At 40.2% G+C, this 25,925-nt stretch overlaps 1 protein-coding gene across 3 annotated transcripts in view; it reads right to left on the reverse strand.

Moving 5' to 3' along the window:
- Positions 1 to 757: 757 nt before the first annotated feature.
- The window catches only part of LOC140471185 (uncharacterized), a 44,031-nt gene continuing 18,863 nt past the window's right edge, over positions 758 to 25,925 (reverse strand). For 2 of the 3 annotated variants that reach the window (XM_072567073.1, XM_072567074.1), the window contains 5 exons: positions 20,582 to 22,493; positions 18,280 to 18,469; positions 17,543 to 17,718; positions 6,799 to 6,912; positions 758 to 979 (listed from right to left, as the gene is read on the reverse strand). In XM_072567073.1, coding sequence (XP_072423174.1) covers positions 823 to 979; positions 6,799 to 6,912; positions 17,543 to 17,718; positions 18,280 to 18,469; positions 20,582 to 22,493 — 2,549 coding nt within the window. In that variant the 3' untranslated portion in view covers positions 758 to 822. The remainder of the gene's footprint in view (positions 980 to 6,798; positions 6,913 to 17,542; positions 17,719 to 18,279; positions 18,470 to 20,581; positions 22,494 to 25,925) is intronic. The other variant, XR_011956882.1, reaches the window with a different exon arrangement.

Raw genomic sequence — 25,925 nt, forward strand, 5'->3', positions numbered from 1 at the left:
TTTTTCATCTAATGACCACCACCAGTAAATCATCCCTGTTTTCCAATTGATTAATTTACATGTGAAGTGCATTTTTCCAGTGCCACACTTTTCGACCCATCAAGGGCAATACAGACCACCAAAGGTGAGGGTTGAAATAGGGAGAGAGGGAGAGGGTGTATTTTCTTCACTAACTTCATCAACCCAACGATGACCACATGAACATACTGGAAGCAGGAGTGGCTGTGGACTATTACAATCAGTACTGCTTGCCTGCTAGTATTTCAACCCACTTCCTCGGAGGTCATACACCCAAACCCAACTATTCATGATTCAGCTTTAAGAGGATTACATCCACAGTATCACTATGGGTCTTGGTGCAGGATGAGAGCCTGGAGTTGAGACTGCTGCACATTATTGGAACTGTGTAAAACAGCTGAAAATGCAGAATGATTGCAGTGGGTGACTGAAGGCTTCGATCATCCAGGAATGACATCCTTTTCTGAGATAAGCAGAAAAATTAGAAACAAAAAAACACTAGAGTAACATTTGCAAATCTTGAAAGATTGCAAAACAGGCTCAATCGTAAGGATCGTGTCAAATTCAGGCTTTGGTACAGCAAATGCTTGTACCCACGAGTCATCACAAAGACAAAACTGAAAACTGTTCCTGCCTCCAGTTCAATTGAAAGTGCTGAAGTAAAGGATCAAAATCTGTAAGTGTTGTTTATATTTTATTGAAGCAAAAAAAGAGTTACAAAAACAAAAATGGAATGTGAAGTACAGCATTTGGGAGGCACAACAACTGTTATTGCAACAAACTCTTTACCTCTGCTGAAAGAAATTAAACTTGTTTGTAGATGTAGCAAGGGTTAAGGTCACATTTTTGTCTGAAAACTTGTGATTCAGATGGAATGGAAAGTCTCTTCATTGGTGTCTGCAAGCTTTCTCCAACAATACTTATCTGCGTTTTTGTCAACATCTCTCTGAAAGAATTCTTTCTGGTAAAGTAAAATATTTATGAAACACATTTATGCAAAACTACTGGAGAAAAATAGTTGAGTATTTATACATTTTTAAGGATATTGAAATGATTCCAGTTACAAAATGAAGCGTTCTGTGATGACTCAGTTGGTGATCACACCACTACATATGATACTGCACTAAACTGACACTCAGAAGATTAAAGAGGTGTTGAGATTACTAACCCTATTTCCACATTGCCAATTAGTCCACTCAAGGTCAGAGGGTAAATTGGACCTTGTGCGCCTGGTTTATGGACATAAAATGGATGCAACAACTTCCTGCATCCCATTAACACCTGAAAGACCTGCTTGGTCGTGCTAATTTTATGGAACCCTAGCAACTGCCTAAAATCGGCTATTAGCTCCTCCCATGTGTAAATGAGAGCATTAGGCCCAGATTGTTGCAACAAAGATGGTATGGCTAACAACACTGGAAAAGAATCAATCTTTATGTCTGTTGCAATAAAGTCAGGGACACAGACTCTGGTAGCAGAATGCAAGTGGTCACAAAGCCAGCCAAGTGCTAAGGTGGACTCGATAGAAGGCTCTAGAAGCTTCTCTGGGACTATTTTAGGCCCTCTATAGAGTCTCACCCCTTATATGCCCATACCCTCTCTCCACTGCTTATATCATAAGGCAATAGACCATGAGAAATTGGAACAGGAGTAGGCCATTCAACCTCGAGACTGCTCTGCCCTTCAGTAGGATCGCGGCTGATCCAATATTCCTCATATCCACTTTTCTGCATTTTGCCATAACTCTTCATTCCCTGAATGATCAAGAATCTATGTATCTCAGCCTTAAATATACTCAAGAACCCTGCCCCCACAGCTCTCTGTGGCAAGCTCCAAAGACACACAACCCTCCAAGAGAAGAAATTTCTCCTCATCTCAGTCTTAAATTAGAGTCCCCTTATTTTGAGGCTATGCCCCTCTGGTCCTAGACTCTCCCATGAGGGGAAACATCCTCTCAGCATTTACCCTGTCACATCCTTTAAGAATCCTATATATCTCAATGAGATCACCTCTCATTCTTCTAAATTCCAGTGAGTAGAGCCCCAACCTGTTGAAGACAATCCCTCCATACCAGCGATCATTCTAGTGAACCTTCTTTGAAGTGCCTCCATGGCCTCTTGTACCTTCCACGCAAACTCATATTCTCCAAGACCCCCACCCCACACCCAACAGTTCCTTAAATTCCCTTAGCATGGCAATCCCCCCCCCCAACATACATCTATAGATCTTTAGACCTTCATTTCAGCTAGTTCTCACACCTGCCCTCCATGACTCTTTACAGAACCATGGATACTCATCCCACCCACACCCCTTTATACCCCCATGCCAGTTCACCCAGTAAGTACCCTGAGCACACTTTAGGAGCCATTTGAGGATGAAGTTCTAAAAGTTTAATATAGCTCTCAATTTACTGACTTGATAGTTAAAAAGTATTTTCTTACATGAAAGCCCATTCAAAACTTTTTAAAAATCTCAATTGTCTAATCTCATAACGACAACCATTTTTCCCATACTCACATCAAATACAACTCTAAAATCTGTCAATCAAGGTTAGAATCCTCTTGCTGATACATTTGTAACTTTTAGAAATCAGCTAAGCATTCATAAATGATCCTTAGGAAATGTTAACAAACAACCATTGAAACTATTAGTATACCTTCTACACCTCTTGGCCTGTAAATCAAAGCGATACAGATTTTTTTTCCATTTTCATTGACAGCTACACCCCCTTTTCAATTTTAAAGGGCTAATGATTGAAATACTTTCAGATCAAGACAGTTACCTTCCTTTCATCTCCTCCATAAGTAATTGGCTGCGACACTGACGGTTAAGGCATATGAATATCTGTCAGAAATGGGGAGCAGGTAGGGGAGACATACACATTTAGGTGTACCTTGCCATTTTGAAGTCCACTCAGAATTCTTAAACAGTTGCTGCAGTCTAAAAATGATTGCCAAAAAACTATTTGATTAAACATTTCTGTGGAACCACAAGATGCCAAAATGATCCCCATGCTCTATGGTTGTTGCAGTCACCCCTGTCCCCATACCACTACTCCATAGAGCATAGAACAGTATAGCACAGTACAGGGCCTTTGGCCCACGATACTGTGCCGAGCATTTATCTTGATATAGATCAACTTAACCTACACACCCCTCAATTTACTGCCGTCCATGTGCTTGTCCAGCAGTCGCTTAAATGTCCCTAATGTCTCTGACTCTACTACCACCACTGCTGGCAGTGCATTCCACACACCCACCACTCTCTGCATAAAGAACCTACCTCTGGCATCTCCCCGAAACCTTCCTCCAATTACCTTAAAATTATGACCCCTTCTGACAGCCATTTCTGCCCTGGGGAAAAGTCTCTGCTATCTACTCTATCTATGCCTCCCATTACCTTGTACACCTCGATCAAGTCACCTCTCTTCCTTCTTCTCTCCAGTATAAAAAGCCCTAGCTCACTCAACCTCTCTTCATAAGACATGCCCTCCAATCCAGGCAGAACCCTGGTAAATCTCCTCTGCACCCTCTCTAAAGCATCTACATCCTCCCTACAATGAGGCAAACTGGACAAATATTCCAACTGTGGTCTAACCAGGGTTTTATAGAACTGCAGCAAAACCTCACGGCTCTTAAACTGAATCCCCCTGTTAATGAAGGCCAAAACACCACATGCCTTCTTAACATCCCTACCGACCTGGGTGGCAACTTTGAGGGATCTATGTACGTGGACCCCAAGATCCTGCTGTTACTCCACACTGTCAGCAATCCTGCCTTTAACCCTGTACAGTATTCAGCAATCAAATTCAACCTTCCAAAATATATCAATTTGCAGTTTTCCATGTTGAACTCCATCTGCCACTTCTCATATCACCTCTGCAACCTGTCAATGTCTTGTTGTCACCTGCAACAGCCCTTGACACTATCTACGACACCACCAACCTTTGTGTCATCGACACACTTACTAACCCACCCTTCTACTTCTTCATCCAATTCAGTTATAAAAACTACAAAGAGCAGAGGCCCAAGAACAGATCCCTGAGGGACACCACTGGTCAACGACCTCCAGGCAGAATACTTTCCATTGACTATCACTCGCTGTCTTCTTTTGGACAGCCAATTCTGTATCCAGACAGCCAAATTTCCCTGAATCCCATACCACCTAAACTTCTGAATGAGCCTACTGTGGGGAACTTTATCAAATGCCTTACTGGAATCCATATACATCACATCCACTGCTTTAGCTTCGTCAATTTGTCTCATCAGATCCTCAAAGAACTCAATAAGGCTTGTGAGGCATGACCTGCCCCCCACAGAGCTATCTTTAATCAAACTATGTTTTTCTAAATAGTCATAAATCGAATCCTTTCCGGTACTTAGCTTACCACAGACGTAAGACTGACTGATCTGTAATTCCCAGGGATTTCCCTATTTCCTTTCTTGAACAGAGAAGCAACATTCGCCTCCCTCCAATCATCCAGTGCTACTCTAGCTTGCCAATTCCTGGGTCTTACCACAGGACCACTACCTGTGAAAGCATGGCAGACACCACCTACTTGTCCAAATACTTGTAAATGAGGTGTAAAGCCCAAGTGCAGGCTTTCCTCAAGTGTTTTACAAGTATACCTTTCCCAATATCTTGGCTTCATTCACCAAGCTACTTGTGTGAGGCATTAGAAGATTGCTGTGGGAGCTATACTGCTGATAGCCAGCTGGTGAAGAAAGAACCAAGAGCCAGCCTTCTGGAAAGATGTACTCAGAGTAAAACATTACTGGTATATATCTACTGACTCCAATCGAGAGCGTGTTGCTGGAAACACAGCAGATCAGGCAGCATCTGAGGAGCAGGAGAATTGATGTTTTGGGCAAGGGACCTTCATCAAGATGAGAAATGCTCATTCCTGATGAATGACTCTTGCCCGAAAAGTCGATTCTCCTGCTCCTTGGATGCTGCCTGACTTGCTGGGCTTTTTCAGCACCTCACTCTCGACTCAGATCTCCAGCATCTGCAGTCCTTACTATCTCCTGACTCCACTCTATTCTTGTGTCAGTAAGTGTCTCTTGATATGCACTCAAGATATTCTCTAATCAGCCTGTTCAGAGATCTAATTACACATTCCCTGGAGCAAGTGGGACTTTAACCCAGACCTTCTGGTTCAGGGGTAGAGATATTACCACTGCAGCATGTGACAATACTATGGCTTTAAAAGGAGTATTTTGTCCTAATTTTTTTATATAACAAAAGGTTGAGACAGAGATACCAAGTAGTCTGCTTAAAGTCAATAAACAGTTTGTGAGGCCTTGGTTTTTGTTTTAAAGTTGGAACAATAGAAACTGCCTTAATGTGTGAGGTCAAGCTCCCACAGAACCAGGAGTTTTAGTTTTTAGCTTTCTGTAGTTGCTGGTGTCTCTGTTACAGCAATAAGCTGGGGTTCTCTTCCTGTTGCTGGAATTGCATGTGAGAGAATCTGTTTTACTGAATTTGCCTTTGCCAAGAGTGTGCTTATGGGATGTTACTACACTGGAACATTTAATTAGTAATAGTTAATACACATATTATTTGATTAAGCATTTCGATGGAGTTACAGTTATGCCAATTCTTTTATTTTTATTTTGTCTGTATTTTAACAGTAGTATTAAAAGAAGTGCATTTGCTTAAAGTCGAGAGGTTTGACCAATTGGATTGCATCTAGAACACAACGCCTTATACTTACCTTTAAAATAAGAAAAAGTTAGCATCTAGACTATATTCTTAACATATTTTGAGGGGGTTTGGTCTGGTCCATAACAACCACAAGAGCCCCTAATAAACCATGCCGAATGCAGACACTTACCCAATAAGCCATATGTGCCCAACCTTTCTTTTTTCCCTATCACCAAATCACTCACAGTATTTTTTTCACCTATTAACCACCACCAGCAAATCATCCGTATTCTCCAATTGATTAATTTACATGAAAAGCCCATTAAGGGCTTAAATGTATTCAAAAAAACTATTTTTCTAATCAACCTTTTCAGAGATGTTCTTTCACACCTCTGCAGCAGGTAGGACTTGAACCTAGCTACCTGGTTCAGAGATAGGGACACTACCAATGCACCACAAGAGGGTAAAACAGCAACACATCGAACTGTAATCAGTAGAACTCAAACGTTTGTGGAGAAACCCCGACAGTTTTCTAATCCATCGCCTTAACCAGGTGGCCTCCTACAAACCCTCCTAGTATGCTCAAATAACCATCCAATAAATGCTCTTCACTTGCAAATACTTAATCTCAATTGAAACAACTAATTCTGCTGGCATCACTGGTTGTTGTAGAGGAAGAGAGAAAATTGATACAAAACAAAGAAAATTGATAAGGACACAAAAAGAAAAATCAGGTAATTTTCCCAATGCCAACCTACCTCATTTTCAATCCCTCACACCTCTTTTCTTATCTCCTGTGGCCAGTTAAAATTCTGCTCATAGTTTTGTATGTGCTAACCTAAGCAAAAGACACTTAGTGCCATGTACATCCTTCAGACCACTGCCATACACATTGCCCTGGGCTACCTAATCTATATTCCTTCAGACTATGCCATGCTCAAAACTTGATGTGGCTGGTTGGAGTAGGATAAAGGGAAAGTAAAACTCTGGAATATCAGAACTCTAGCTCTGCAAGCTGCTGTCTGGATAAGCCTAGGAGTTCATTAACACTCTTAGTTCCTTTAGACCATGAGATAGAGAAGTGGATCCAAGAAAGACTGAACAAGAAAACAAGCAACAAAATGGAACTCTTACCTGTCCACTGTCATTAATTTCGGAGTCTCTGGAAATGAAGCTGGGATAGCAGAGTTCTTCTTGGCAATTGGAAAACTCCCATCAACAATATTTGTGGATAACATTTGGGAGTTCCTAATGGAGTGCAACATTTGATATTTAACCAAACAGCAATTATAAGAACTTAAAAATAGCAGCAAGACTCGGCTGAAGCCTGGACCCTGGAATTTTTCCCAATGTTTCACTTGTCTGTTAAAACATTGAGGTGGCAACCAAATTTGATGTTGTATTATGATGGGAAAGCATAATGTGAGCTGTTTCACACAACTTTTTAAAATCCTTTTTTACCCCTTCTATACCCAGAGAGGCAAGAGACAGGCAAAGCATCTGTTGGTTCTTCCTGGATCAGCTCACTAGCCTATCACAGGAGGATATAGTGTGAGGTACCCCATTTCACATCAGGCACAGCTAGTCAGGAGACTCCCACACTTACCTTACTGCTGCCATAGGTATAATAGAGGATTTACTGGTTGATAATCAATCTGTGTGGCCAGTGATCCAGATTTGAAGTGAACAAATCAGATTCTGTAACTATGGAGAGCCACTGTCCTTTGTTGTATAGTTGGATTCCAGGAATTGACAGATATTTTGTGATTCTGTAGTCCACAGTCTGAGGCTGAATCTGAGTGTTCACACTCTAGCTGCTGTATTTAACCCGGAGCTGAGCCTTCACCCCTTTATCCTCTCTCAGACCACCTACTTCCACCTCCTGTCACATTGCCCATTTCTACCCTTGCCTTAGCAAATCTGCTGCTGAAACCCTCATCCATATCGTTGCTACTTTCAGAATCAACTGTTCCAATGTTCTCCTGATTGCCTCCTGAAACTTGAGCTCATCCAAAGCTCTGCTCCCCATATTCTAATTTGCTCCACCCTCTTCACCAGCATCCCTGTCCTTGCCAAATTGTTCGATTCCAGTCTAGGAACACCTCAAATCCATATGTTCAACTCCTCGCAGGGCCTCATCCCTCCCGATCTCTCTAACCTCTTCCCTACAACCCACTGAATTCTCTGTCCTCCGACAAAGCTGCCTATGTGCATCCCAAAATTGCACACAGAGAGAAGTAATGGGCTTTCTATGTTTTTAGTGCTGAATAATAATGGAGAAAACGTTGGTTAGCTTAGTTGACTGGACAACTGGTTTGTGATACAGAGTGATGCCAACAGTGCGGATTCAATTTCCACAGTGGCTGAGGTTATCATGAAAGACTCTACTTCTCATCCATTACCCTTGCCTGAGGCACAAGAGACCCTTAGGTTAAACCACCTCCAGTTGTCTTTCTCTAATAAGAGAGCAGGACTGTTGCAACTTTACCTTTTAGAGTAGTTCAGAATAATACTGAATCCAGCGGCCCTGATGTGATTTTTTTTTGTTGTTTTATTTTTCCTGAAACTGTGTCCTGTATTCTGACCTATGCGAAGTAACCATTGTGCTGTGAGACAAGGATGAGTTTCTCCTTTTGGAACCAGACACTTAAGTAGAACTAATAAGGCGATTGTTTTTGATGCCTAGGCCTCTCCTCAGCATTGATGCATTTTAGTTTCATTGTGTTTATGAGTATGAGTTGTAAATTTCATGTAAAAACGGTCCAGAATCTATTTTTGTAATATTCTGTGAATAAATTATGTATGTACATATGAGGCAAATTGCTTCAGAAGTTTTCACTAGCCCATTGTCACTGTTAACTGACTTCGAGGCAGCTTCTTCTCAAGATTTCCCAGTGCCTCTTGAAAGTCAGCTTTATTGCAGAATGATTGTTGGAATCTCAGCTTGTACCTGCTGCACACAACAGCAGTCCTCTCGAATAACTGGAACCTGGGTACAGCATTGCTGATACATGCAGCTGCATAGTGTAAACTTCTTGTTGTCTGGCACTATACCAACCACAATTCTCTACTAACCAGAATTTCTGTATTTCCCTATTTCATTTTAGCAATTGGAAGCCATTCAGGTTATCCAGGACCAGAGTCATAGTCATACAGCATGGAAACAGACCCTTCAGTCCAACCAGTCCATGAAGATTACAATCCCAAACTAATCTAGTCCCACCCGCCTGCCCGTGGCCCCCATCCCTCCAAACTTTTCCTACTCATGTATCTATCCAAATGTCTCTTAAACGTTGTAATTGTACCCACATTCACCACTTCCTCAGGAAGCTCATCCCACACATGAACAACCCTCTGTGTAAAACATTTGCCCCTCATGTCTTTTTTAAATTTCTCTCCTCTCACCTTAAAAATGTGCCCATTGGCTTGAAATTCCCCCATTCCAGGGAAAAGACAAGCACCATTAATTCTACCTATACCTCTCATTATTTTATAAATTTCTATCAGATCGTCTCTCAACCTCCTACATTCCAGTGAAAAAAATCTCAGCCTATCCAACCTTTCCATATGAATCAAATCTTCCATACCCGGCAACATCCTGGTAAATCTCTTCTGAATCCCCTCCAGCTTGATAATATCCTTCCTATAACTGGGTGACTGAACTGGAAACGTACTCCAGAAGAGGCCTCACTAATGTCCTGTACAACCTCAACATGACATTCCAACTCTTACACTTAAAAGACTAAGCAATGAAGGCAAGTGTGCCAAATGTGTTTTTAACCACCCTGCCTCTATGTAACGCAACCTTCAAAGAATTATGTACCTGCACCCCTAGGTCTCTCTGTTATACAACACTATCCAAGGCCTGACCATTAATTGTAGAAGCCTTACCTCTGCTTATTGTACCAAAATGCAACATCTCGCAATTATCCTGATTGAACTTCATCTGCCATTTTTCAGCTGATTGATCCATTTGATCAAGCTGACCTCCTAGGTCTCCTTGATGTGGCTGGACAAGCTTCTGTGAGAGGTGCAGGCGGTCCATATTCATAGCCACCATTGACATTCTTTATTTTTCCAATACATGAGTTATAAACCCAATCTTGCTATTATAAATCCATTAACCAGAGAAAAGCCAGAGTGAGAAGTGCAAAAGTGTTGACACTAAGTAGAAAATTGACATCTGTGGATGTGGTGAAAAGGGCAAGAATCAGAAAGCTTTGATTAAAGAATTTCAAGGTAAAGTCACCATTGTTGAGCTCTCTCAAAGAGGGACGACTGGTGGCGAGTTTAAGTTGAGGGCCACTACATCTCAGTAAGGTCAAGAAGGTGGACCCTTCATAATGACCTCAGCCAGTACGGGAATTAAATCCCTCTGTTGGCGTCACTCTGCTTTGCAAACCCCTGACCCTCCAACCACGTGAGCTAATCAACTCCTTTCAATATACTATTAGCTCAGCCATGATATATGATATTAGGGCCAAGGAGAATAATTGCTGAAGTGTTTTGCCAGTTCTGAATCAAATAAAAGATGCTCTCTAACTTCATGAGCCCAGACAGTATTTCATAGTTTTATTGAAATATTCAGAGCCCCCACACCCCACTTTTTTCTCTTACACAATACTCATTGAAAGGGCAAAAAAAATTAATGAGAATATTAAATTGACTAAACCATATGTATTTTCTAATTACTGCTTTCATGTTTTAAACTTTGTTACAGAATTAGAAGGTTAGCTCTTTCTGGTGAATAAAATTGGCCAATTAAATGCTGCAGAGAAATACTTTGATTTTTTTAAACAAATTAATTTCAGAACATAATATTTCCCTTCATAAAATTTACAATACAGACAAACTGGTTTATGCTGGCATGTTTTCCAGACTCTACTCTGGCTGGTGCAAGTGAATCTGGTTCTACTGGTTTTAAACAGACAAAGGTAGGATTACACTACAGCTGAGTGCAAATGCTGCAGGCTCACTTAAAGTAAGACTTTTGGTGGTTGGAAAATTCAGTGTCTGAAGTAATTTAAAGGTGTTGCAGTTACCTGTAATTTACAATGTGCAGGGTAATGCATGGATGGACAAAGACATTTTTCAAGAATGATTTCATCGTGTTTTTACACCTGCAGTGAAAGAGTATTTTTTAAAAATTGACAAGCCTGAAGATAGTGAAGCAGTTGTAGAGCTCACTCTCATGAATCTGAGTTTGGGAAAGGCAACATTTTTACCAGTTTCCTGTCTCCCAAAGTTAGCTATTGATTTAACCTAACAGGGTGTCATCCAGAAAAAATGAAATATTATTATATAAGACATTTCATGAGGAAGCTTATCAATCATGTAGGCACAATACAGAACTTCAAATCTGTATGTAGCATTGAAGCAATTAAATGTGGCCTGTGCTTGGAAATCAATGAAATGTGCAGCACTGAGTAAGACTTAGGAAAATTGTTACACACTGTTATATTTTCAGAAGGGTCTCCAGATGAAGAGGATTTTGAAGGATTTAAGACGTAGAACAAGTGCATTTTTGGAAAATATGGGAATGGTGAATGATACTCTTCCTACACATCCAATTGACAAACTTCGCAAAAGTGATGGAGGAGCTAACAAGGACTCTGAAGTGACATGTACTGTTAACAATACAATAGCCCTTCCTGATGAAGGGCTCCTGCCCGAAACATTGATTTTCCTGCTCCTCGGATGCTGCCTGACCTGCTGTACTTCTCCAGCACCATTCTAATCTTGATTCTGATCTCCAGCATCAGCAGTCCTCACTTTCACCTAATACAGCAGTTATGGTGAGTTTTATAAGTCCTCAAAAGCCAAAGGAGGCTGATCAGAAGAAGTTTTCAGTGAAGAGGAGAAAACAGGTTAATGTGACTTCAGCTTTTCATATTGCGATTAAATTTGCAGACTTGATTCTGCACAAGAGGTTGTGCCATTTCACATTCTGCACACTACTTGCATGCAAAAAAGGCAGAAAGCAAATTGATATTTATTCAACAAAGCATGCAGGACTAATCTCCTATGCCTTCTACATCTTTGGGGACAGTTGAAAGAGAATCTGAGGACTGGTTGTTCTTGAATACCTGGTAATATATACAGTATATATTATTGACTTGGATGGTGGAAGTGAACATACTATCATCAAGTTTGCAGCTGACACAAAAATAGGTGGCAAGATAAGTAGTGAGGATGACACAGGGAGTCTACAGAGGAATATAACAGGTTAAGTGATTGAATAAAACCTTAGCAGATGGAATATAATGTGGAAAGATTGAGGCTATGCACTTTGGCAGGAAAAATAGAGTTCAATATTATTTAAATGGGGAAAGACTGCAGGGTTCAGCAGGACAGAGGGAATTGAGTGGATGAATCATAAAAAGTTGCCATCCAAGTTCAGTGGGTAAAAGAGAAGGCAAATGGAATGTTGGCCTTTATTTCAAAAGGATTGGAATATAAAAAGTTGTGAAGCCTTGCTAAAAATATATCAGGCTGGTCAGATCACAGCTGGAATATCACAGTGAACAGTTTTGATCCCCTAACTAAGGAAAGATATATGAGCATTAGAGGCAGTCCAGAGGAGAAGGAGAAGAGATGAGGAGGAATTTTTTTATCTCAAAGGGTAGTGAATCTGTGGAATTCTTTGCCGCAAAAGACTGTTGAAGCTGCATCGTTAAGTATATTCAAGGCTGAGCGAGACAGATTTGAAATCATGAAAGGAATTAATTGTTATGGGGATAAGGCAGGAAAGTGGAGTTGAAGATTATTGCATCAGGCGTGATCTCATTGAATGGCGGAATGATCTCGAAGGGCTGAATGGCCTATTTCTGTTCCTATGTCTCATTATCTTGCACTTTAATTGATGCTTTAATATACTGTTGAAGATTAGAAATAAAAAGAATACTGTTCTTTACACCCCGAGCGCCTGCATCTTCTTTTATGTTTAATTCTTTGAAGGTTCATGCTACAAGTATGCTGGATGGCATCAGGAAGCATAACTCTCTGCCAACCACCATTTTTGATTAATTGGTACCATCCATCCCCCAAACAGGCCAGAAGACTTTAACGTGGATACTTTCATGGTTAAAAAACTGACATTGTCAGTACGGACTAACAAACCACTTGTCTCTTATTTAAATATAAAAAGCCACACTTATGACAAATTAAACACCCAGTAATTTCTGATTTACATAAAATATCCCATGTGTGTCAGTAAAATTACTTGAAGCTTTTAATGATATATAGGTGTAAGTAGAGGTATGTGACAAAACCGAGCACAGTGGAGGCAAAATGTGGAATTTGGAAAATCCATTCTGTCCGAAGTATTGCGTATATTTATTCATTGTGTGTATATAAGAAATAGGAGTCAGTTTAAGCCCGTTGGCTCTTTGAACCTATCCTGCCTTTCAATAAGATCATGCTAATCCACTACCTCAACTTCACTTTCCTGCCTATCCACGTGGATACAGGGAGATCTACAGCACTGAAAAAGGTCTTTTGGCCCACTGGATATGTGCCAGTCAAAAACAAGCACATAAATATTTTAATCCAGATTCCCACTCCCCTCTGGATCTCCCACCATTAGCTTCAGTCTCTGCTCCCTGCTCATTGATTCCTCCATCATTGGGAAAAGTGACTCCCGTCTCCCCTATCTATAGCCCTCATAATTTTATACATCTCAATCACGTTCCCCTTCAGCTTCCTCTGCTCCACGGAAAACAACATCAGTCTAACCAATCTCTCTTCATAACTAAAACACAAGGAATGTGATATTGGGGCAGACACAACACCCAATACAACAAGTTAGAATTTCCTATAATTTAAAGGCTGATTTTCTAATATCTTTGTTAGTGATGATTATGCATTCCAAATAAAGGCAAGCTGCTTTTGTTGTGGGTGGGTGGTGGGTGGTGGGTGGTGGGTGGCGGGGTGGGGGGGGGGGGGGGGTTAATCTCGGATAACTGATATTTTATGATTTTGGGTGCTTAAATAGTAAGACCAGTTAGTAGCAGCCTTTATCATTGCATGACCAAATCAGGCATTTCCAACAAACGATGTTAAATAATGTATTACTACACCAAGTACTGAGGAATATGGTTAATAAATGTTGCAGGTCACATTAGCACATCACTACCACAAGACACCTGTATAGAAAAAGAGGAAATAGGAGTAGGCCATTCAGCCCTTCAAGCCTGCTCTGCCATTCAATATGATCATGGTTGAACATCCAACTCAGTACCCTGTTTTCATTTTTATCCATACCCTTTGATTCCTTTAGCCCTAAGAATTACATCTAACTTCCTTTCGAAAATATTTAATGCTTTGCCATCAACCACTTTCTGTGGTAGAGAATTCCACAGACTCTTGGAGATAGTGAGAATTGCAGATGGTGGAGAGTCAGAGTGGATAAAGAGTGAAGCTGGAAAACGCACAGCAGGTCAAGCAGCATAAGAGGATAAGAAGAGTTGACCTTCCAGGAAGTAACAAAGAGGATTGATGAGGGCAGAGTAGTAGATGTGATCTATATGGACTTCAGTAAGGCATTCGACAAGGTTCCTCATGGGAGAATGGTTAGATCTCATGGAACACAGGGAGAACTAGCTATTTGGATACAGAACTGGCTCGAAGGTAGAAGACAGAAGGTGGTGGTTGAGGGTTGTTTTTCAGACTGGAGGCCTGTGACCAGTGGAGTGCCACAAGGATCAGTGCTGGGTCCGCTACTTTTTGTCATTTATATAAATGATTTGGATGTGAGTATAGGAGGTATAGTTAGTAAGTTTGCAGATGACACCAAAATTGGAGGTGTAGTGGACAGCAAAGAAGGTTACCTCAGAGTTCAAAAGGATCTTGATCAGATGGGGCAATGGGCTGAGGAGTGGCAGATAGTGTTTAAATTAGATTAATGTGAGGTGCTGCATTTTGGGAAAGCAAATCTGAGCAGGATCTAGACACTTAATGGTAAGGTCCTAGGGACTGTTGCTGAACAAAGAGACCTTGGAGTGCAGGTTCATAGTTCCTTGAAAGTGGAGTCACAGGTAGATAGGATAGTGAAGAAGGTGTGTGGTATGCTTTCCTTTATTGGTCAGAGTATTGAGTAAAGGAGTTGGGAGGTCATATTGCAGCTGTACAGGACATTGGTTAGGCCAATTTTGGAATATTGCATGCAATTCTGGTCTCTTTCCTATCGGAAGGATGTTGTGAAACTTGAAAGGGTTCAGAAAAGACTTACAAGGATGTTGCCAGGGTTGGAGGATTTGAGCTATAGGGAGAGGCTGAATAGGCTGGGGATGTTTTCCCTGGAGCGTCGGCGACTGAAGGGTGACCTTATAGAGGTTTATAAAATCAAGAGGAGCATGGATAGGACAAATAGACAAAGTCTTTTCCCTGGGGTGGGGAGTCCAGAACTAGAGGGCATAGGTTTAGGGTGAGAGGAGAAAGATTTAAAAAGGACCTAAGGGACAATGTTTTCACACAGAGAGTGGTGCATGTATGGAATGAGCTGCCAGAGGAAGTGGTGGAGGCTGGTACAATTACAGCATTTAAAAGGCATCTGGGTGGATATATGACTAGGAAGGGTAGTGAAATATGGGCCAAGTGCTGGCAAATGGGACTAGATTAGGTTAGGGTATCTGGTCAGCACGGATGAGTTGGACCGAAGAGTCTGTTTCTGTGCTGTACATCTCTATGACTCTATGACTCCAATTCCACAGGCTCACAATTCTCTGAGTGAAGAAAATCTCCTCAGCTGAATCCTAAATGGCCTACCCCTTATCCTTAGACTGTGACCCTGGTGGTCATTGGGAACATTCTTCCTGCGTTTATCTTGTCTAGTTGTTAGAATTGTATAGTTTTTTAAAAATGAGATCCCACCTCATTCTACTGAACACCAGAGAATATAGTCCTAACTGATCCTGTTTCTCTTCATATATCAGTCCTGCCATCCCAGGGCTTATGTCCGAAACATCAAATCTTCTGCTCCTCGGATGCTGCCTGACCAGCTGTGCTTTTCTAGCATCACTTTTTTTTTTACTCTGATGTCCAGCATCTCCAGTCCTTACTTTCTCCCATCCCAGGAATCTGCTTGGTAAGCCTTTGTTATGATTACCTCCTTAGCCAGAACATCCTTCATTAGAAAAGGAGACCAAACTGTCCAAATTACTCCAAGTGTGGTCTGACAAAGGCCTTGTACAATTGCTCCTGTTGACACCCTTGCTCCCGTACTCAAATTCTCTTGCTTAGAAGGCTAACATACCATTTCCACACCTGCTGCAGCTACATTCAGTGAGTGGTGTATGAGGTCACCCAGATCTCATTGCACCCCACCCCGCTTTCACAATCTATTGCAGTTTAGCTAATAATCTGCTTTCCTGCTTTTGCTACCAAAGTGGATTACCTCACATTTATCCACATTATACTTCATCAAGTGTTTTCTCACTCACTCAACTTGTCTAAAGTGAAGCATCTCTGCATCCTCCTCACAGTTTACCTTCTCACCCAACTTTATGTCCTCTGCAAATTTGAAGATATTATATTTCATTCTTGCACCTAAATCATTAACATATTTTGTGAATATTTGGGGTCCAAGCACTGTTTTCTGCAGTACCCCACTAGTCACTGGTTGCCATGCAGAAAATGACCTGTTTATTCCTATTCTTTGTATGTGTAACAAAAACTGTCTTCTTATTGAAGTCTGCATAAACCAGGATATGTCATAATTATTTTAATCAACTGGACATGTTAGGATTCCTCCTCTTGAACCCAGATATTGTAGCTTACAGATCGGGACACTACCACTGCACTGGAAGACCTTCCAGCTTTAACCGAAAGCCACGTTTTGGAAAAACTGAGCAAGGCATTACTAAGATTCGAATTGAGGGTCTCCTGTTCATTAGACAGGTGCTTACATCCTGAATAATATAACCCTATCAGAGGATCCCTGTAATTCCAAATTGAGCATTGAAAATGAGGGCTTAAAGTACTTTAATCAATAACATGTTGTCTTCTTCACCCCGTTTTAGGATTTAGTATAAGTGATTCAGCTCAAGTCCTGCCCTCACTCTATCACACACTTTCCCCCCAAACCTTAAAGTTGTTAAGTCCTCAAACATGAGGAATAGAAAGCGTATGGAAATTACACTTCCAATCCTGCTCATATTCAATTGATAATCAAATTTCACCCGAATTTAGCCCAAAATACTTGTCTCCCCGATTTTCTTCTCTAAAGGTCCACCATCATAGCAAGCGAGCAGGACAGGAATAAGCCAGTAACAGCTCTCAAGCAATGAATCTCAATTTCTATTATGGAATTGTTTTGACTGTATACCCAGCTTAACGACCTGTTTCATCCTTGCTCCTTGATATTTCATCAGTAATTGGACCCATTTACAGTGCTGGAACTGGACGGTTGTTGAATACTCTTTGGTTAGGTAATACAGTTAGGTTTTGGTACAGTGTGCTTCTCCAACACACTCAGCCATATTTCTCTGTTATCCGCTGTATTCTCTATCATTTGTAATCTTAGGTACATTTAATGTTCTCTTAGTTTGGTTTAAGGGCAGTATGCAGCATTTTGCAAAGCGGTGGTCTGCTGAATCTGATTCAAGGAGGAAAGCTGAAAACACCCAGACCAAGCCTGCTAGGAGTCACCATGAACAGGCCATGGGTCCACTAAATGTTGACCAATGTCAATCCAAGATCACTTTGTCTTTGTCCCATTTTCATTGAAAACGTGAGTAGCAGAATCTAAAATTTGACTTACAATCATGAATAGCCAATAATAGAGAACTTCCTTCAAGTGACCGAACCGACCATAAGAAAGATGAGGCCGATTTTGCATAATTCAGTTGAAAATCTCAGAACCGTAACACTAAACTCATACCTCATTCTAAGAAAAGCTGAAGATGCACAGTTGCCCTGACCATGAAGATAACATGGTTTATTGGATGCTATCAAAAACGTCGGCTGAAGAGGGGACCCGATCTGCTTCCTAATCCTTGGATTTGGTGGTTTGGCCAGAAATGGACTGAACAAGTGTAGACCAGTACGGTGTTTAAGCTTCAAAAAGAACATAAATCATGGTAATAGACTTTTATTTTTTACCTTCTTTCCTCAAGATAGTGACTATTGTTGGGTTAGGTTCTACAGTTTCCATCTCGCCTCTGATAGCCATTTTACTGAACAACTGGGGCCTGGACAGGGATAGGGAACAACTCATCTCAACTGTATCTGAAATGATCTCCCTCAAAATCTACATATAAGAACAAGAGCCATTAAACCCTTTGACCCTGTTCTCATACTCAATTAGATCATAATATTGGATACAATCAATAGAACTTGCAGAGTTCCCCAATTCAACCTTTTTGCTGCATTGAAGCACAAAGGAATATTCGAGGGAGGAAATCATCCCTGAATTCTTCACTTCCTTGACAGTTTACACAAGTGCTTGAATCTGGGAGGATTCCAGACAGCAGTGGGGGCTTTGTAGCTTGGGATGATGTGATTGGGCAAATAACATGCCCTCACCTCACAAAACCAACAAGGGTTATTAGTGGGTCAGAAACATAAAATAAAACTCAAGCATTAAACAAAACAGACTGCAATAAAATCAGAACACACCTGATTGAATAGGTCAGTCATTCGATTCAAGTGCTTTTGGCGACTCTGATTAACTAGTTGCTGTCTTGCATCCCAGTGCTGCATACTGGACTTTACACGTGCTTCAAGTCTATTCGCAAATCTGTATAGATCCTCAGCAACTTCTTCATCCTTGTGGTTGACATCAGATATCCTGCTGTTCAAATAATTTCTTAAAGGAGAAAGAAAGACATAAAGGTGAATGACTGAATCTGGTCCTGCACTTTGATGTTCCTTTGCCGCTATTCTCTGTGGGCTGTTCTGAGTCCTCACCTTGTGTCACAATTGGGCTGAAAGACAGCAAGTTATCGAATTAGTTCTTCCTCCTGGCAAAATGACTGAGACCAGGCATACACTAGGCAATGAAATCCACAGGGATATGTTGCAAAATTATTTTCGAAATTATTTTCCAGGCTCTCTTTTCATTCATCTCCCAAAGACACCAACCTCAGGCTTTAGTCTCAGGTGTTTCCAGTACAACCATGGAGAGCACCAGAACTGACTGCAATTGTGAGCTCATGCATTTTTCAGCAATGGAGACAAGAACTTTTGTTAACCCTTTGTCTTCTCTAGCCTCAGGATGTCAAGGTCCAGTATGGCATGCTGGAACCTATCCTGGCTGAAATCAGCTGGCTCTGCACATATTTGGAATAAAACAAGTGAGCTTCCTGTTTTAAGCCTTGCAATATTGTACAATACATTGTAACAGAACATATGGATATCAGAAGAGTGGAGGAATAAGTCCATGGAGGTTCATCTCTTTCATACACATTTTAATACTGGCCAATTTTGGCATTGTTTTCCCTTTTTATTTTACTATCCTGCCTGGGACTTACCAAGAGATTCAGTGAGCTTGTATTTATTTTCAGCAAAAACATGGTACAGGTGCATGAGATACCAACATTACTAAATTACCAAGTACACCATAAGCCTATTACCTAAAGCTAGCAAGGTACTTTAATACAGAGTTTGCATTACGTTTTTTATTTGCTACAGCAGTTAAGCTTATTGCTCACATCTATTACCAGTACTCCAGTGGTTTAGTGGGCAAATAGAATATGGTTCTGAGCCATGCAAACTAGTAAAGTCCCATGTTGAATATTTAATCTATGCTCAGTGAGATGATGTCAGGTAGGGCAATATTAGAGCTGCACAACTGGGATCAGTATCCTGGGACTTAGGAGAGGGGAAAGAAACAGCCTGGGACCTTATTCCTGATACCAATCATTTGTAGATATTGGGTAAGAACAGAATTTGGTTTGGCCGTAATTCATAGTTAAATAGCCTGTTGACAGTCTAGACTAGATTTTCCAAATAATGTCAACGGTAATCCATTTACTACCGTCGTTTCTATTGGAATTATCACTGTGAAAAACAGAAATAGATGAAGGTCTGAAGATTGCTGCAGCCACACAGAGTGTAAGTCACTTTTTTCAGGAGAGGGCGACTGATTGAGGAAGATTATCTGGAGTATTCCTAATTCGAAGAAATAGTAATTTGATAGTATAGAACATAAAATTTAAACAAAGCTTAGCAGTTAAATGTTGGTTGTCATTAACTGGGGTAGTCTCAATGGAAATGCCTCCTCCAAAAAGAATCTATTTGTCAACGAATCATACAGTATAAACGTCATTTCCCCCTTACTTTGCTATTTTGTGTGAATTGTCCTGATAAGCATTAGACGAAAAGCTTTGACAAAATGTATCTGTTTTTTCAGCAATACTACAGAAATTACACAGCTATCAGGTCTCAGAAACATCCAAAGGAATTGTACACCACAGATTTCAAAAATTGCCATGATGTGGCTACACGCAGCAGCTATTTTACCTGTAGCAAACAGAAAAAACCCACAAGCAACAAAGTATTAGTGAATGATTTTTTTTGTGTTGTTAGTTGAGGGTGGAATGTTGGCCAGGAATAGACCATTCTTTACTTTAAGGAATGTCATGAAATCTTTTGCATTCTTGACTTTATAAAGTCATTTGAAAGATGGCACTTCTCACAGGGAAAACTCCTTCAATACTGCACTGGGAGTTTGGGACTGGTTTGTATGATCAAATCCTACAGTGGGGCTCAAAATCACAGCCTTCTGACTTAGAGGTACCTCATTAAGTCACTCCCATTGACAACTTTAAACTTCTAACTGATTTTAAACATTCAGTATTTGTACTGATGTTTATTATAAATTTGTGCCCATTTAACCAACAAGAACTCTAAGTGAAAAGTAAATTAGTCTGGTCAGACTGGTATCAACTACATCTTTTAATGATAGATATGCATCTACCTCAGTGTCTGAATATGACGGAAAGTGATGTACTTTCTGAATAAGTAAGCCAGTCGAAGCTGAACTGTAGTTAACGTTTGATGAATAAGATGAGTTGCTATGGCATGGAGTTGTCTGGAAATGATGCCATTATACACTGCTTGGTCCAATGTTTTATAGTTCGTTCTTAGGTATGTCACATTTACAATATATGATCCATCTACAATTTTGTTGGTATCAGCAGCCTCGGAGACCTTTCCTCTGGGTTGTATTGTTCTTTCTATAGGCTCTGAAGCCATATTAGACAGAAAAACTCCTTCCTTCTTACAATGTTCTGCCTGTAGTTTAATTTCCTTTCCTTTAAACCCAAGAACATTATTGACAGCGTATAAATTCTTGGTTGCCTCTCGAATCCTGATTAACTGGTCCATTCCGGCACGAGAGGACATTTTCTCAAGTGTCAAAATTGTGTCCAAAGCTTCCAGGGTCTTTTCACAGAAGTGGGCTTCTTCCTGGGACATATTTTTGTCCTCTTTAGCCTCTTCAATGAAATATTGAATTTGGGCACTTAATTCATCAAGTGCAATCTCTTGAATGATACTGAATCTGAAAATTTCTTCAAGAAGTTCAGCTAAAGTTGTAAATTCCGGTTGTTTCTCCTTTAATTTCTCCACTTGGTTTTCCTTTGATGGCACCAATAAATGAATAGGTTGTTCACTATGCTCTTGCTTGGCATTCTGCATTGGCTTGGCAAATATTTCTTTGAGTGCTTTCTCAATCACTCCGTAAAGATTTTTTAATTCAGCAGACTTGAGGAGAGCTTGGACCTTACAGACGTCACCTGGAGAAAGTTCTTTGCCACTGCTCAATCCGTGATCCAGTGAATACAAAACAGCAGTTTGAAAATCTGTCAGCAAGTCTACGGCCATCTGCTTAGCCTTGGTCTTCACAGCTTCTTCTTTCCGAACTGATGTCTTCTGTTTCTTTACTGCACCAGATTTATGCATCTTGCACTGAATGACTTCAGTAAGAGCCTTCTCCGGTTTGGGCTGAGTTGTGGGAATGGTACTTTCATTGGACATTTCTGTGGGAATATCATTCTCTTCAGGTTTTTCGATGGGAATGTTTTCTTCCTGGGATACTTCCAGGATAGTTTGTTGTTCCTGAGGTTCTGCAAATGAATTTTTTCCTGTTTTCGATTTTGTCCTTTGTTCATCAAGTCTATCATTCCCATCAACAAGAACATTTTTGTGTTCCTTAGTGAAGGGATATTTCCCCCTGAGACTTTCTATGGGAATGATTTTGTCCCTTGACTTTTTCACAAGCGTGGTCCTTTTATTTGTTTTGGGTGTCTGTTTTGTTTTTATTTGCATTTCATCAGATGCAGAGAAATTTTCACAAGTGGTTTGCTCATGAGAGACTGTTTTCTTCATGTTTTGTAGCTGTGCAACTTTGGACCTCAAAAGTTTAATGGTGTTTTCCAGATTGCAGTTGGTGCTGCATGCTTCCCTGTAATGGTGTTCTGCTAATTCAGCACGTGTTTTAAGTGCACTACTGTGCTCTCGAAGATGTTTTAGTTCATTCACCAGATTATCTTCAGCACCCTGGGAGCCAAATGAATCTGACTTTCTCAATTCATTTTCAACCTCAAAATATTCTTGTGACCGAATGTGAAATGCTTTGTGAAGATTCTCTATAAATTTCCTGATGTATCTGAATGCAATTGTCTGGGCTTTTTTGCAAGGAGGAGATTTTGCGATGTCTGTTAGTATCATATCAATCTCTCCCACTGCAGCATCCAATTGTTTTGCAATGTTTGGTTCCACCATTTTCACTGTACTCATTGGCTGCATATCCAGGAGATGCATGAGTGTTTTGGGATCCATCTTTTTCTCCCTCCACCATTTTAAAATAGTACCTTTACCATCAGGTCCTGCAAACAATCACAATGTAAGGCCCAATTACTGTACACTATCATATGTTATGTTCCAAAACATTTTGAAAGTATTGTTATATTAATATAAGTCTTTCTCTTTCTTTCAATCAAAATTGGATAATGTAATTTTCCATGCAAACTGCTTTTAACATTTTACAACACAACTTTCTCAATGCCAGCTTGGCTAAGTAAAAGCGCTCTCACCTCAGTTGAATGATCATGGATTCAAGCTCCATTCAGGACTTGAGCACCTAATCTAGGCTGATAAAGTGTAGGATTGAGTTATTTTTCATTAGGACTTAATCAAGCAAGTGAAGAATCAAATTATATCTTTTTAATTATGCTAAACTATACTTAGTTGTTAATCATGTTCTGCAGTGAAGAAGCTATGTGGTCAGGTTAAAAGTAAGGGCATTTATGGTTGCTGTTTTACAACTCAAGTTAATGCAAACTTAAAAACCAAAACAACTGTGGATGCTGGAAATCAGAAACAAAAACAGAAATTGCTGGAAAAGCTCAACAGGTCTGCCAGCATCTGTGGAGAGAAATTAGAGTTAACGTTTCTGGTTCAGTTCTGAGGAGGGATCACTGGATCCGAAACATTAACTCTGATTTCTCTCTACAGATGCTGCCAGACCTGCTGAGCTTTTTCAGCAATTTTGGTTGTTATTGCTAATGTAAACTTCTGTTGACAAATGTGAAAATAGTTTTAAAGTGGACACAGCTTTTATTCAGACACCACTGTGTTTTAAAATGGGAACTTACAGTATGTAACAGGCCTGTGTATTCGTTTGTTTTGTTATTTTGAACTTTGTTTTATAGATCTCAAAGTCATTGTGAAGTCACGCATGATTCTTGAGGACAAAGGTCATTGATAGATTTCTCAGAATTCTTAGAGTATCATTTGATGCATTTGGGACGATAGTTAATCACTCGAAGCCAATGCATTAATTGGTTCACTGCTGCTATCTTATTTTGGGAAAGATCTATGGAATTAGCAAACTGAGAGGGAGAAGCTGTTGTAGAAAGATCAGTTCTTACGAAATGATTATTATGGTAAAGAATGAATGAGGAGTCAGTTGGAAGTGATGTCAATAAGAAGGCCATTACTTGTAAAGAATACAATCAGAAATTGGACAAAGCCTACCTAGCAAATCCAAGATTGACCATGAACCATTCATGCACTAATAGACCAGTTAGAGTACAAGATGCCTTTGATCAAGCACAAGAGGTTAGTGGCTAGCAAGGGTAAATAAGGCTTGGGTTTCAGTGATTCAATGCATAAGAAGAGAGACCATAACTGTAAGACCATAAGACGTAGGAGCAGAATTAGGCCATTCCGCCCATGGGATCTGCTCTGCATGGCCACTATGTCTCTGCCTTTTCCCTGTAACCTTTGATTCCGTTGCCAATCAAGAAGCTATCTATCTCTGTCTTAGAGACACTCAGTGACCTGGCCTCCACAGTCCGCTGCAACAATGAAGATCAAAGACAGAAGAAAACTTCAGCCAACAGAACGGAAGTGTGCTCAGTCAACCCAGCATTGCAAACTGATATCCTAATATTGATAGGCTACAAACCACTGATTTTATTAAGTGCCATTTCTTCTGTACTTGTTATAATAACTTAATAAATTCTGTAAAACTTGTGAAAACATATTTATACCAGAAATGGGTCTTGTAAGTAGTCAGGACTGGTAAACTTTAGATTGACTCTCTCAAACTCAGTCTATAGCTATAGAATAGAACTGAATAGAATATCCTTTATTGTCATGTGTACTCCGGTACAGAAGTACAGGAATACAGTGAGGGTTTTTTTTTACAATGGTTGCCTCTAATGGTGCCATTTTAGGTACAAATATCTAGGTACAAATCTCGGACACAAAAGAGGAATAAAAGGAAATGTAGCAGCATTACTTAGTATCTAAAAAATAAGTTAGAAATAAGATAGTTATAACATAGTTAAAGCATTGACATTACAGTCCAATAAAGAATTTCAAATAGCAGCAGCTTAGCACATGGTCTGACCACCGGCGCCAGGCCCCAGTCCAGCAAATGCCCTGCTCCACATATGGATTCAGGTGTTACAAGTATAAAATACAACCCAAAATCTTACAATAGTAGGTCAGTACTAAGAGACTTCTGTAGTGATAAGAGTGCTACCTTTTAGTGAAACATTAAGCTGAGCCCCCAACTCTCCATTCAGATGGATGTAGAAAGTTTCGAAGAGTAGGGGAATTTATCCTCCTGGAATCCAAGCTAACACCTGTCCCTCAACCAAACAGACCAGCTAGTCATTTATCTTTTTGCAGTTTGTGTACCAAGTGGCTGCCAAGTTTGATGATAATAAATTGGACAACACTTTGGGAAGAAATCATCAGTTGGAACATACTTTGAGGCATCATGAGACATGAAAAGCATGTAACAGAAGCAATCAGGTAAAGAAGCATCATGGTTATATTACTGGACTAATTGTCCAGAAGCTTGAACTAATAATTCAGAAAATTTGAATATAAATTTTACCATGACAGATGGAGAATATGAATTCAGCTTGAAAACAAAAATATTTGGCAATTACTCTGTCCATTAATGTTAGGTAATTTAGTACATTAGTATTACTGAGCTCATATCTGACCATATTCCAAAAGTTAGTTTGACCATGTTCCAAAAGTTAGTTTGGGGAGCAATTTGGTTTTGTTGAACAAATCCGGTAATAGCATTTAAGAGCTTAAGCATGCCAAGATGTGAATTTTTTTTGTGGTTACCTTCCAGTCAGTGTCACGTTCATAAAAGATTATCAGCCCAAAACATTAACCCAGTTTTCTCTCTCCACACCTGATTCCTGACCTGCTGTTTCCACCATTTTTCTGCTTTTATATTGAGTTATTGATGCTTGCTGTACAGATTATGGGTGGAGGACAGAACTAGCAGAAATCCAACCATACACAGATACGGAGGACATATTTTGAATGTAGTATGTCCATGTTATGGACTGTAACATTAAAGATTTGCCTCAAAACAGGACAGTAACCAATTCACCTCCATAAAAATGAAATCAATATGAAACCGACAGAATATATATCCATAATAGTATTTAACAATGAGTCCAGTCATAGGTTATATTATGTTTGTTATGTTACAGATCACTCAGCGAGGCAGAGTTGCTGTGGCAACTTGCACTTTTACATGCATGTTATGGGCTGTAGACAGTGGAGTAGAGACTTTGAGACAATGATAGTAAAGAATCCAACTTCCTTTCCATTCCACGACTGACCCAGGAATCTCTCCCACTTTCACTATACCAGCGGTGTGTTATTGTAAGGATCTGTATGTTGATAATCTGTTTGTCCAAGTTATGAACACAGCTTGACCATCAAGTCCTGGGATCTGGCTCAGAGGCAAGGATGCTACTCCTGAGTCACATATTAGA

The sequence above is a fragment of the Chiloscyllium punctatum genome, chromosome X, assembly GCF_047496795.1.
Source record: "Chiloscyllium punctatum isolate Juve2018m chromosome X, sChiPun1.3, whole genome shotgun sequence".
NCBI lineage: Eukaryota > Metazoa > Chordata > Chondrichthyes > Orectolobiformes > Hemiscylliidae > Chiloscyllium > Chiloscyllium punctatum.